General features: G+C 40.2%; 1 protein-coding gene across 4 annotated transcripts in view; it reads right to left on the bottom strand.

Annotated features, from left to right (window-relative positions):
- hdac5 (histone deacetylase 5) overlaps positions 1–14089 on the bottom strand; it is a 93048-nt gene that overhangs the window by 24383 nt on the left and 54576 nt on the right. For 3 of the 4 annotated variants that reach the window (XM_007565474.2, XM_016678237.1, XM_007565465.2), the window contains 11 exons: positions 12669–12800; positions 12461–12570; positions 10991–11107; positions 10605–10716; positions 8094–8204; positions 7814–8007; positions 7627–7742; positions 7332–7527; positions 2294–2408; positions 1324–1457; positions 1041–1161 (listed from right to left, as the gene is read on the bottom strand). In XM_007565474.2, the coding sequence (XP_007565536.1) occupies positions 1041–1161; positions 1324–1457; positions 2294–2408; positions 7332–7527; positions 7627–7742; positions 7814–8007; positions 8094–8204; positions 10605–10716; positions 10991–11107; positions 12461–12570; positions 12669–12800 (1458 nt within the window). The remainder of the gene's footprint in view (positions 1–1040; positions 1162–1323; positions 1458–2293; positions 2409–7331; positions 7528–7626; positions 7743–7813; positions 8008–8093; positions 8205–10604; positions 10717–10990; positions 11108–12460; positions 12571–12668; positions 12801–14089) is intronic. The other variant, XM_007565466.2, reaches the window with a different exon arrangement.

The following is a 14089-nucleotide window of genomic DNA, read 5'->3' as shown; positions in this document are numbered from 1 at the left end:
TATTTATAACTGGCACCTTCCTCACTTTTATTTTTTTCAGCTGTTGCTCTGCAGTTTGACCGAAAGCTGACTCTTGAGGACTGCAGCAAAATTGTCAAGTAGAGGCTTCATTACGCGCCAGAACGAGAGGAAGACATCACAAGGAATCAAAGTGACGCCAACCAGAGTCAAACTGGGGGTACCACAACTTGTACTGTTTCCCTACTTCATACAGTACAAAGCTTAACCTCATGGACTCTGTTCTTCTGTGGACAACAGACTGTTGTTTTGACAGTCAAAAAGGGGTCAAATATGTTTAAAGATCTGTCCCTCTTTTCTTAAATAAAATGTTATATCAAACCCATGTCGTCATTTGTAACCTTTTGCACACAGTTTACCCATCATCTGCCAATAAAATAGTGTGTTTAACACCAGTGAAGAAACTTTTAGTGGCATGTTATGATGTAGATCTATCAGACCTAAAAATGTACATAAATCCTTAGCTTTCATTCAACATAAAATCAACCCAAATCTGCATGTAGATTCATGTTCAGATGATGGTTGAATCAACATTGATATGTCAGTTATGGTTGAAACAACAAAACGTTGATTCAACATACAAGTGACCGACCACTTTCAATGTTGATTCAATGTTGTTTCAATCATTCTGTGCTATCTGGGACTGAATAAGCTGCTGTTGCATTTTAGGCAGCAAAATGTTTATTTTATTATTTTAAAAAGGAATTGAATTATTTGTTGTTTTTTGCATATTTTAATGTATTTCTAATATTTTATCAAAAAAGGTTAAATGGTTCAATAAAAAATAAGCAGAATGTGCTAATTTTTTTATCCAATTAATTGATTAATGGTCAGAATGATCAATCAATTATGTTAATTTACTAATAACTAACTGTTAGTTGCAGCAGTAATCATCAGACACAAATATGGAGGCACAAAAGTCCTTAGAGATGAAGAATATTACAATTAAAAGCAGATAAGACACCAAACTACTGCGTAGGATAAGTATGAAACTGTGAACATAGACTGAGGTAGACCAATACCCAGAAGCTTCTTGTGGTCCAGTTTGTGCCGATTGAGCGGGCTGGTTCCATACAGCAGAGTGTGGAACTCTGAATGGACCGACTGGATTTCATCTAGAGATGCTTTTCTCCCACGAATCCTCTGCTCACAGACAGGTGGACAGATAGACAGAGAAGCTTGGTAACATCCTTACTTATGTAGGTAAAAGCAATCCAGTGAACAACCTTCTATATGCACCAATCAGAAACCTTTGTGAGTACTAAGATTACGCTTCCAAACTTGTTGGCGTGTGACTGTGTGTACCTCACAGCGGCTCAGTAAGCCTGTTTCCTGCAGTCTGGACCAGATGCTTTGGACTCTCCCAGCATGCTCTGGGTGAATGTGAGCATTGCCACACACACATTGATGTTTCAGCATCAGGCTGTCATACACCAACCCTGCAGAGAGGCAAAGAGAAGGGGCTACTGTCAATATCATGCATGGTAAACTCAAGCATTGTTATGGTGCCCTGCATAAGTATTCACACCATTTTAACATTTTTCACAGCTTGTACAAAAAGAAAAGTTTCATTGCATTTACTGAGATTTTAGGTGAGAGACCAACACCAAGTATGGCATAATTGCAACAAATGAGAATAAATGAATTAATAAATATCTAAAGATTCACCTTCTCACATATAAAGCCCTTAATAACCAAGCTCCATCATATATCAGAGATCTGATTGTTCCACATGTTCCTAACAGAGCACTTCTCTCTCTGCAGATTTACTACTGGTTCACACAGGTTTTAAAAGTAGAATAGCAGATCCTTTTGCTATCAGGCTCCTCTCCCATGGAACCAGCTCCCAGTTTTACTCCGTGAGGCAGATACCCTGTCTACTTTAAAGACTGTGATTAAAACTTTCTTTTTGATAAAGCTCATTGTTGAATGCTTTAGGTCAGGGGTGCCCAAAGTGGGTCCTGGAGGGCCAGCATCCTCCATGTTTTAGTTCTCTCCCTGGTTTAGCGCACCTGGATCAAATGATGGCTGTTAGAAGGCCTAAGAGGAACAATGACAAGCTGATAAGGTTGTTACTATCAGCAGGGAGAGAACTAAAACGTGCAGGATGCCGGCCCTCGAGGACCGACTTTGGGTATCCCTGCACTATGGGCTTGTTACTAGGCAACAAGCCCAAAGGCTTCCAGAATCTGGACTGACACCAACCCACACTTATCCAGTCAGAAACCAGATGTGCATTCCTAAAAATACTTTATTAAATAAGTAGGAATCTGACCGGTGGTAAAGAGGTGTTTGATGGGGTTGACAGCGGTTGCAGGGGATGACTTGGCTCTTCCCAGAGGTCTGTGGGGCAGCGAGGATGGAAACACGCTCAGATGCTGCAAGGACTGCTGGGAAAGAGACGGAGAGATGTTCTGATTCACTGCAGGATGATTCACAAATGAGCCCATTCATTGCAGAGGAGGAGGAGTGTGCATAGTTGTATAGGAGCTTAAAAAGAGACACGTTGCTTAACACCACACACAAATACACACATGCACACACACCAAGAGATAAGAGTATAATTCAAAGCTGGCTTCATTCATAAAGCTATGCTGTATAACACGCTGAAACTGATTGAGAAAAGTTGCTGCCACTACAGCCCATTTAACCCATCACCAACCCCTTCATTCCCCTGTGTGCACGTTTGCGTGTGCGCGTGTGAGATTTCAAGGATTCGGTGAACACTGCAGTCATCCACACATACACACACAGATGTGCGCATATATTCTGAAGTGGCTATATATAGGGAGGTGTTGCTGCACTCCCTGCTGCGCATTGGATGACTCATCATGTGTGGGTGGACACTCAACACACACACACTTCAAGACATACAGACACACACACAGCAGTGAGTCCAGTGGTTGAGTCACCACATAGTGATGTAACTGCAGCGTCAATACGTGTGTGTGTATGTGTGTTATGTGCGTGTTTACGTGAATGAATGCATTGGTTCAAGTTTGAAAATGTATAGTCTTTCATCAATGTCAGTGTTACCCTAAAGATTTTTTAAAGAGTTCTTTACCACAGCTATGTTTCCTACAGAGCCTTGCAGAAGTCACAGATTTTACTGAGCGACGTCAGTAAACTCCCGTAAAATCACCTTTTGGTGTGTGTCTCTCTACAAGCTTTTCATATCCAACAACCTAACATTTCTTGCTCATTGTTCTATCTTCATCAGATTGGATGGATTTCATCTGCAATCAACACTTTTCAAGTGCTGCCACTTAGATCTGTGCAATGAACCAATGGCCAGTCTAGAACATGAATATCATTTGACCAAAACCATTACACTGTTACATTTTCTTGTTCTGCTAGAAACTGAACATCCACTCACCGTCTTAAAACTGTTGCAGCTTGTAACTGTTTTTCTTAGACGATTGTTCTGTAATAATTCTGATCAGGTCCCCTGTTCATGCTAAAGACAGATAATCCCCACAGCATAATGCTGACTCCACCGTAGTTCTGCATGGAGATGGTGTGTATGGATTTCAGCAACATACAGTATCTTGCTAAAAAAGTTCAAGTTTGGTGTTCTTTCACTGTTATATCTGTATACAGATGTAATTCCATCTGTATATTCAGATGGAATTATATAGAAGTGGATGTTACGGTCACCGACCTCTAGGGGCTCTCTTCATGAGAGAGCTCTCTCTTTGTGTTTCAGTTCTACCTGGCTGCCACAGGTGAAATGTGTTGGAGCTCGTCAGCCACCCCATAAAGAGCTTCATGCCAGAGATCAGATCCCTTTTTCCCTGGGCCTTGATCTGAAGTGATCTTGTCTGTCTGCTGACTGTTTGTGGGGACTTGAATGATCTTGCTGTGAGCATATTGTGAAGAATCAAGTGTTTAATTAAAGTAGTGTGTTTCTATTCACAGTGGAAGCTGGTAGTAGTGATGCCAAATGAAGCCTCGTGAATGAAGCTTCCCAGCTCATTGCTTTGCGCAAAGGTTCATTACTCGGTGGTTCATTCATTTCTCACTAGTGACATCTGCTGTTGAAACTGTGGCAGCCTTTTTACTCTAATAGACATACTTAAAAAAATTGTAAATGCAATATTGTCACAAAGTTTTTGTCAAACTCATATTTAGCAACAGGAGAGTCAATTAAATCCTATTTAACTAATCTTTTATAGTTATTAAAATCATTTGTAGCCAATCCTGGTATATGGCGACTGTCAGTGGCTGTTTTCTTTTGTCATCGACTGATTTGTCAATAGACATTTGTTTTAATGTATTCAAAGTGCAGAGCTTGTTGGGGCAGACAGTATTCTTTGAGTTTTGATTTGCCTCCTGAAAAACTAAAATTCTTCAAAAATTCTCTTGTTCTTGGATTTCTATTGGCTCTCTGATCCAGTCCTTTATATTTTAACTCATCAAAATTTGACTCTTCCAACAACTTTAAGTGTGTTTCTGCTGTGCAAGACTGATATATCTTTGCAGAACAAAGAAATAGTGGAAATTTCAAGAAGGTGAGAATTTTGGAGTTGAAGGGGTTAATTATTTTTGTTTAAGGGAAGTATTCCTAGATGTCAGATTTTTTTCTTCTTGCTGGTTTCATTTCAATCAAGTTTATTTGTGTAGCACATTTCAGCAACAATGCAGTTTCAAAGTGCTTTACATAATAAAAACTCACAAATATAAAGTCATAAGATACACCATAATCAACAATTGAGAAAACCATTAACAAACATTGTATTTTGATGAGTGCCATCATCAAAATTATTAATAAACATGAACTATGTTGGTCAAGGTTCCTTTTATGTCAGCCACTGCTGAAGACAAATACTCTGATGTGCGATCAAATACAATAACCCATGCCATGAAGCAGCAAGGCTCATCACGCTTTTACTTTGAAAACTGACATGCAAAATGAAGCAGTCACATGACCCATGCAATGTGAGGCCTCGTTTGTTGCCAGTCACGTGGTTTTCAACAAGACGACACAAGTGTCAAAGCAGGGCTTCACCTGACACGCCCCCTTTTCACTCGGTACAAGCCTGGAAGCCTGGCTTCAGATAGTCCATCACTAGTTGGTAGTGGTTCTTTGCCTGTTTTCTCCTGCTTTGTGTTTAGCCAGGGAGTTCAGGTTTTGTACTTTTTTCAGTTCTCCTCTAGAACTAGGGAGTGCTAGAGCTCCCCCTGGAAACGTCATAGCACCCCCATAAAATATTAGATTTGGGTTTTTTTCATCCGATTTAACATTACTTATACGTAGTTGTTGCGGCATTTTCATCAAAAGACACAAAATAGAAACAAATTATTATATACTGGGTTAAAAAATAAAACATCACGCAAGAGTATTTGAACTTTGTCTATACGTATTATCACTTCTGTGACATGATGCCGTCTCTGCCCCCATGTGCATGTAGAGCAATCCTCCCCCAATCATTCCAGGGTATTTGTCAGCAACTGACCAATCGGCTGTCACAATTAGTCAAAAAGTGTACGTCCTTTATGAACTGACTGTCAACACAATATTGACAGAGTTTATCATAGCAAACTAACATTTGTTAGTCAGCACGAAGGTAACAGGTAGTAAGCATAACATTTTTTATCATAAGGACACTTATTGATAGTCAAATCAAGCCCTGTAGCGGTTAATTAGGCAATTAAATGAACACAAGTTAATTAAAAATAAAAATAAAAAATATAACAATATGACCCTTTGCACATGATGTCACTCTCTCTCCACCACAATGGATGGCAAAACCTATGCTCTCCTGTAAAGCCTGTATAAATACGAACATGTGGTAGCCTAATATCGCTTTTATTTAGTTGATTTCGTAGTAAAATGGTCACAAGGTGCTGCAGGTCAGCTGCACAAACAGACAAGGGTCAAAACCAAGCTTGTCATTTTATTTTAACGAGGAAAGATGCAGCGATGATTAGCAGCAGTCAATCATAATGACTGGCAGCTCTCGGATTTAAGCACGGATTTACAGCAAACACTTTATGCAAGGTAAGAAAATTAACATTCATATACTTTATAAGTAAGTATGATTAGAAAGATATCAAATATTGCATAATGGAGAAGGTAGTGTCTAACCATCAGTAACCATGGAAACAATGCCACGCCGTCAGGTAGCCTAGCATGTATGGGAAAAAAATGATTAGCGTCTTCTGTACATTTTTAAGGCTGCTCCAGTTTAAGAGGAAATACTGTTTATGACACAGCGACATAAATCATGTGGTGTGAATTCAGGCAAAGTCGGTAATTTGATCAACACGTCAGGAGGGAGGAGGTACGGCTCGGTTTCTCAGCTAGCTGTTTCAGGCTTCTGTAAATACCGTTGTCTATGAGCCCCAACCAGGTGTGCTACGTTCACAGACAAAGTAGCTTGACTTGAACAAACAGGAGCCATGAATAAACACAAAAACAACCTGGGAAAACAACTTCAGCCTCAGTTCAATACTCCAGATTCTCACTTCCAATGTACATCATGGCGCTTCGAATGATTAAGTGATATAGTTGCAAAGGGTCAATACTTGGGTTTCCCCTTTGTCATAAATGCTGTTTTAACCTAAACAATGTAATATTATCTTGAAGTATGGCTAATGGCTCAAAACTTCATGCTGACGTCTAAGCGTCAAATACACGCAAATCAGTCTGATTAAAATAACAATACTAATGTGTGTGTGTTGATAACTATAGGGGAAAAATATCCGTCATAGCACCCTCAGTAAAATGATTAGCTCCCCCTTAGTACCTACAGGAAAAAAAAATCTGGAGGTGCCACTGTCTGACAGAAGCCCCATGTTGGGCCCTTGGAAGTCTCTTGCCCAAGGACACAATGATAGAAGCATTCTTTGTGCTTCTGTCACAATTCATTCCCATTCATTCCCATCATGGGAATGAATTGCAGTTTAAAGAAGGAAAAGAATTAACTCTATGGAGATAACTGACCCATGCCTGGATATCTTTCAGCAAACATTACTGGTTGTGTCTCTTTGCTTATACATCACAGCGAGACACAGAAATATTTGAAAGGTGAGGGTTTAGTCTCACTTCCCTACATCACTTCATCACTTACAGACAAGCCCAAGCCAATAAGAAAAAGAAAGTAAGAAGGAAGGAAAAAAGGAATATGGATGGATGGATGGAAAGTTCAGTCCACACTAATCGAAATATGTTTTGTGTTATTTCATTTTTAGCTTCACCTGTAAAAATTCTAAGCCAATTTCAGACTTCTCCAGAATATTCCAGACTGCCATAAAATTATGTCAAGGACTTTGGAATGAATGTGTGTGTTCAGTGACATTTTCACACCAACCTGTATGTAGCTGCCCCTTTCCTCTTCCTCGCTCTCCCTTAGCTGAATGACATCATCATCCTCTTCATCTTCATCTAGCTCACTCTCCGTGCTCTCGCCTTTGACCTGGATGACCCTGGGTTCCTCCTCCCCCTTCAGGTGGCTGGCCAGTCGCTCAGATGAGTGGCTGCTGTCATCTGATCCCTCTTTCTGCAGGCTACATGCCAAAGAAAACATGGAAAATTCTTACACTTAAAAAGCAACAACTAGGAACTTAAGAAATTTAAGCTTGGGTTTCTAAAAGCTTTCACTGCACCTGTTAGGAGCCGAGCCTTCATCCTCCTGCATGTCATTGGTCTCTGTTAGCTCCTCCTCCGTCTCCTCAGGGTGAGTGGGTGGTGGTCTAGGGAGGTCTCCCCCCTTCGATAGCATCTACCAACCACATGTTATGTTACTGTGCAGACCTATAACAGGTCATGCTTGAGGTGTGTGAAGTGGTCTACCTTATAGTGTTTCTCCAGGAAGTGCTGGTGCTGCTGTTGGACCACCAGCTGCTGCAGCGCCTGGGGTGACTGGGGTAAAGGGGCGCTCTGTGTGCGAGCCAACGGTCGGTGGCGGGGCAGCTTGTTGACGGGCCGCATTCCAGTGGCTACACCTCTCTCTGCAGTAACCAGCGGTGACTGATTGTACATGGGCACTGAGTGGGTGGATGGTCACAGGACAAACATAGTAAGAATTGTATTCTGCTTGGCAAATGTCTGACTAGTTTGGTGTTTGTATTACCCAGCATAGCAGTCTGCTGTCGGGCCTGCTCAAGCAACAGGACGTGTTGTAACAAGGAGGAGTGGGCTGAATGAGAGCCGGGGGGCGGAGTCTCCACATCATGTGCCGCACCTGCACAGGAACCACAGCAATTCTTCTGACACTTTACATGAAGCTGCTTTTAAAACTATTTATACCCGTGAGACTTTTTCACATTTTGTCACATTACAACTACCAACTTAGTTTACTCAGACTGTGTGTTATAGGCTAAACGTAGAAGGAAAACGATACATCCATCTATCCAACGTGCATAGCCATTTATTGGAGCAGGTCGGGGGGTGGAAGAACTACACCGTAGACATGTCAGTATTCCATCACAGGCCAACACAGAGACAAATAGTGATGCACACCAAACTCATAATTACAATTTAGGCCCCGTTTACACGACAACGATTTCGGGGGAAAACGGAAGAGTTTTGTTGCGTTTGTAGTGCGCATTTACACGAAACCACCGAATGTTTTCTCTGACAACGGCACAGATTGAAAACGGATTCCAGAGTGCGATGTTTCTGAAACGTACCGTTTTCCGTTGTTGTGTAAACCGAGAAAACGGATCTTTTCTTCCAGAGAATCCCCAGCTCATGCATAGTATGACGCAAAACATAGCTGCTTCCTACAATCCACTGAAGAAGAAGAAACTACTCACAATACTGGTGTTACCGTTTCCCCATCAGATACGGTTCCCTCAGCATCTCTTCACCGCTCCACCGCCCAGGTGGCGAAATTAAAGGCTGCTTGTTCAGCCTCTTATCTAGAGAACTACGGACCAGCCCCGGCTCCAGACGAGTTTAACAGGGGGGGCATCGACTTATTTTTTTTGGGGGGGGGCAAAATGAGTCTACGTAGCTGAACATAGACAACATCAATAGCATACAGGCTACTTGTTAACAAGCTTAACGTGCTGTATTGATATTAGCTAGTCATCTTTTAGCTAACATTACCTGCATCCAACAGCTTTACTCAACTCAGTCGGTTAGTTTGGGGAAAAAACTGTGCAGTTATTTACGTTTTGCTGGTTTGCTGCCATGATTCTAACACACACCTGCACAGCAGCAGCAGGTCTCCTTTTCTGCCTCACAGGTGTAAACCCAGCGCGAGCGTCTCAGCGTTAATGTTGCGTTTGAAGGCGGCTCGGAAAAACAGGTTACGACTTGTTAGCAACGGATTAAACTGCTTTAACTGCTGGAAAAGGTGACAGAGGACACGGATATGGGAAGTGTGGAAGCTCCTATTTTATCAAATTCATATAGGAATAACAGACTGTTGGCCATTCCAAGGTAAAAACAATAAACAGCTTCCAGTCCGGGGCCCGCTACGGACACTGTGAAAGCTCAAACAAGGTGTTGCAGCAAAGTTATTCCACTTTTTCCAACTGCATGCGCCCTAATCAGACGCACACAATGCGTGTTTTCTCCCAATCTATGGGAGCACGGTACCTGATGGGGAAACGTTAATCCACATGCCTTCAAGTAGAACTTTTTTTTAAACACATGCGCACTCAGTTTCAAAGAACCTAACACCAACTAGGCGCAGCGAGAGCATTACACGTTTTCGATGTGTGCCGTTACTGTGTAAACAAAGATCGTAATTAGAACGTTTTCATGTAAACGATCCAACAAAAACTTCCGTTTTTGTTGGATCGTTGTCGTGTAAAGGCCCCCTTAGAGAGACCAATTAACCTAACATCCGTGTTTCTCAACCATGGTATTCCTACCATGGAGGTCTGCATGGGAGGACTTGCAAACTCCTACAGAAAGACTCCAGGCCCAGATTTAAAATCAGGACTTTCTGCTGTCAACTGCAACATGAAAATGATAAATGGTTTTTAGGGGTTGTTTACAAATAAAAATCTCAATAGTTATGTGTGCATGTGTAATCAGCTGCCCTGACTCAACAATCTTTTGCTGCAATTACAGCAGTAAGGCATTAGGGGTACTGCATGTCTCCAAATCTACAGGCTGAAATTGTTTTTGGCCAGTTATTTTCTCTCTGGAGTTATGCAGCACCTATACAATTACAATAAGTTTTTTACTCCACCTTTGAATGATGTTGACCTCATATGACTCGATAGTTTCACATGAGGTAATAGTCATGCCATGGCAGGTTTGGTCCCTTCTCTGTGCCATACTCACTCTATGTGCAGATGACAAATTAAACAGAATTCAATTCAACTTGGAATATTGTTTTATAACCTAACCCTGCTTTAAAGAACTGGACTGGACTCCAGTCACTACTCAGATAACTTTTGAATGCAGTTGGTTGTTGTGGATATTATTTATCAGTGGTTGAATAAAAATTTTGATTACACTTTTCAGATTGTTTTAAGTAAAAAAAAAAATCCATGTGTCCTTTTCATATATTTGTAGGAAGCAGAAGAAATAGACAAATATTTTTTTTCATAAAAGGGGGGAAAATAGAAAAGGTTCAATGGTATGATGCTGATCACCTGGTTAAATTGTGTGTGAACGTTACCTGCTGGTAGGGAGGAAGTGGAGAGAAACTTCCCAGTTAGAGCTCCTCCTCCTCGTAGGGACTGGATGGCCTGACGCTCTGCTTCCTGCTGGGTGGACAGTTTCTGGGGTGGCTGGAAAGAAGAGACATTTTTATGCAGTTTTTGTAATCAGTGTACATTATTTGTGATGTCACATTGAGAAGCAGTTAAGGGAAAAATAACAAATTATTCCAAAGATTAGGAAAATAAATCAAGTGGGAAAAGTTGCTGTCAGATAGCCAGGTCAAGAGTCTCACAGGTAAAACTAACACTAATCTGTTCACTCAGTGAAACAAATCTGGTTTGTTCTCTGCAGGACATCCACAAACATAAATTGCAAAGATGAACATGTCTACCACGGACTTACTGTGATGTGTGTGTTGGCAGGGAGGCCTAGGGAGATATTGGGCAGGGAGGGTGAGGTGTAGAGACTAAGAGGACTCAATGTCCCATCAGCCCCCAGTGTCTGATGGAGAGATCTCAGCTGTAAGATAAACACAGAAGCCAGCTGGTTAGAAAATTCAATGCTAAATGAAAATCTCATTGTTTCCTCTTTTCCAATGTGTCAGTAACAAAATATACAGTAGATCCATTAGTCTTTAAAGATATAAATGTATTGTTTTTATCCTCAAAAAATAGCACTTGACATCATGAAGCTTGGCAAAAAATAAAATGTTATATGTTGTGCTTATAACCAGCAACTCACTGACTGAGGATCTAAATCCTACCTCTGTCATGATGTTCAGTTTTCTTGTGTCTAAAGATAATCTTAGTCACTGTTGAGAAGATCTATCAAACCAATTTCTACTTTAACACTACATAATCCACCGGCAGGCCATTTTACTGAAGTATTTACACAAGGGGGAATCTTGTGCATGCATTGTTTGCATCATCACATAAGTTGTAGTTGCTAACTCTCAGCCATCTCAATTGTTAGCTACAATTTTACATTCCAAATGGTATGTTTTGTTTTAACTAAAAGGTACTTAGGAAACTGACTCTATGTAAGCATATTTCTGGAAATGTTTCATACAAGATGTTTTTAACAGACGGTCATATCAGAGTCACTTTGTACTTTCATCCTCAAAACTGAAATTAGGCATTTCACATTTGTCTAACAATATTGATACTAAGTGTTAGTATCAATATCTCCAATAAAGATATTCTAAGTCAGCCCACCTGGTTCAAGTAGCAATCACTGACAGCTAAAATGAATCCCAAAATTCAAAGATGTTCATCAGAAACACTCAAAATGACTAAAAAAACCCAATGAAATCATTTGATTAATTGTGTCTTTGTTGCCATCACACTTGTTGAGTCAGAAACTAAGAGTGAAGTCAATCTGTCCCGTCGTGATAAACCCATCTGTAACCAGCAACTGTCTGGCCATCAAACTCATTCATAAGTTGAATCAAGTATGAATGTGATCATTTAATTTATGTTTTTTAACTACTGTGTTTTATAAAAAGAAAATTGAATTTTACACACTAAAATTGTTAATAAAAATATTACATTTTTATTAACATTTTCAGATAATATTATGACATGAATAGTATGACACAAAATATTATTAATTATATTTTATAATTAAGTGGAACATAAATTGTTCTTCATAATTAATGTCATTAGTAAATACAGTAACCAAATAATTCAAATTAATTGAAAAAACATTATTTATTAAAACTGGTCCAGTGCTTTAATTTTTAATGAAACACTCTGAGGGAGTAAAGCTTTGAGCTGTGTGAAAACAGTTCATGATAAGACAGACAGACAAAAAAAGTCATGAAAAAGAACTTCTTTAAATGAAGCTTGTGCATGTTAAGCTGTGATTCTGCACCTCAGTCTGTATGTTGGGGACTGATCCCGTGTTGCCGTTGGCGATGGCCGTATTGGAACTGTTGGGGCTGCTGGGACCTGAGCCTGGAGCACTGTTACAGACGGAGGAGACTGGGACAGAGACACAGAGAAAAGCTTAAATGTTGCTGATCATGCTTGACTGATTTTTCCATTTACTCTCCTGTAGAAATGATGAAATCTTTGTTCACCTGATATCTCAACAGCCCTTTTCTTGAAGGTGCTGATGACAGTTCCATCCTTCCTGCGCAATAATGGAGAGCTGCGCCTCTCTGCCACTTTCTGCTTGAGTCTAGATCGAACCTTCAGGTTCGGCTCTGAAACTGAATGAGTCAGACACAGAAGGAGACACATGGGTTCATGCAGTGGTCAACATATTTCAGCCATTTAAAGCAATATCTCCTATTAATTTAAGGCCACAGTTGCTTGTCACAAAGATTGTAATGATTGGAGTGGCAGAAAACATTTCAAGACAGTGTCTTGCGTAAGTATTCAGATGTGTTGAACTCTTCTTCATTCTGTCATTTTACAAACACATAGCAAACCCACATGTATGTGAAAAAACTAACACAGAATGGCAAAAGTTTCAGTCTCTAGATGTGCAAAGCTGGTAGAGACGTACTCCAAGAGACCTGCTGCTGAAACTGCAACAAAAGGTGATCCTGCAATGTATTCAGAGGGGCATGCTGAATTTTTCAGAGTTTGAAAAACATGATTAATTTTTCACAATTGTCCACTATTTTATGAATGTCTGAAAGTCCCAGTAAAATACATTGAAGTTTGTGGTTATAAGTTCAAGAGGCATGTATATATTTTTCAAGGCACTATTTTGATGTACCGATCAAAAACACTGAATGAGTTTCAGACATTGAACCTTGTGTCTTCAGAGTCTCTCCTCTCCCTCCATAATAGATGCGATCTGGGCTACCTCTGCAGTGATGAGTCACAATGAAATCAGCAACCAGTCAAACTGACACAAAATAACTTATTCAGCAGTGTCTTCTGGTAACTACATGTCTATATCTGTTTGCAAGGGGTGGTAAGTAAGTAAATATCCTACACACACTTAAATGTAATAAATAGTGACGGGAATCTCTGCTCTTTTCAGAGCTCTCAATGAGGAACCGACTCCCGTCATTCACTTCATAGAGGGCTCTTACAGCCGAAACATTCGTGACTGAATAATCATATCAATAATCATTTATTAGGGATGGAACCCCCTGGTCTCTATCACATTGACCCATCACTAGTAAGCAAGTCTATAATGGTCTGTTAAAAGATAATTTGTGTGCTGCCTTTTGTTTAGTTTATTTGGACCAGCAAGGTTTTTGAACTAGAGCACCCCCTGGTGGATATTTTCTTATGTTGCCTTTGTGATGCTAAAAGAAAACATAGATCCAAGATGGTGGAATGCGACACCAAACAGCTCGTGGAGTAGCTGACTATTGTCTTTATTCGTTGTGTTTCCGACAAGATTTGTTCGTAAGTGCTTGTTAATTGTGAAAATAATAACTGTCTCTTTGTTTCATGTAACGCTGGTGTAAGTAATTTGTATACTTTAGTCATTTAAGAAAATGTTGTTTTAAGCTCGCAGTAAGAATGGCTATTTTGC

The sequence above is a fragment of the Poecilia formosa genome, unplaced genomic scaffold (genome assembly GCF_000485575.1).
Source record: "Poecilia formosa unplaced genomic scaffold, Poecilia_formosa-5.1.2 Scaffold176, whole genome shotgun sequence".
Classification (NCBI taxonomy): domain Eukaryota; kingdom Metazoa; phylum Chordata; class Actinopteri; order Cyprinodontiformes; family Poeciliidae; genus Poecilia; species Poecilia formosa.
The sequence above is the reverse complement of the archived record's forward strand: the minus strand, read 5'-3'. Positions and strand labels throughout refer to the sequence as shown.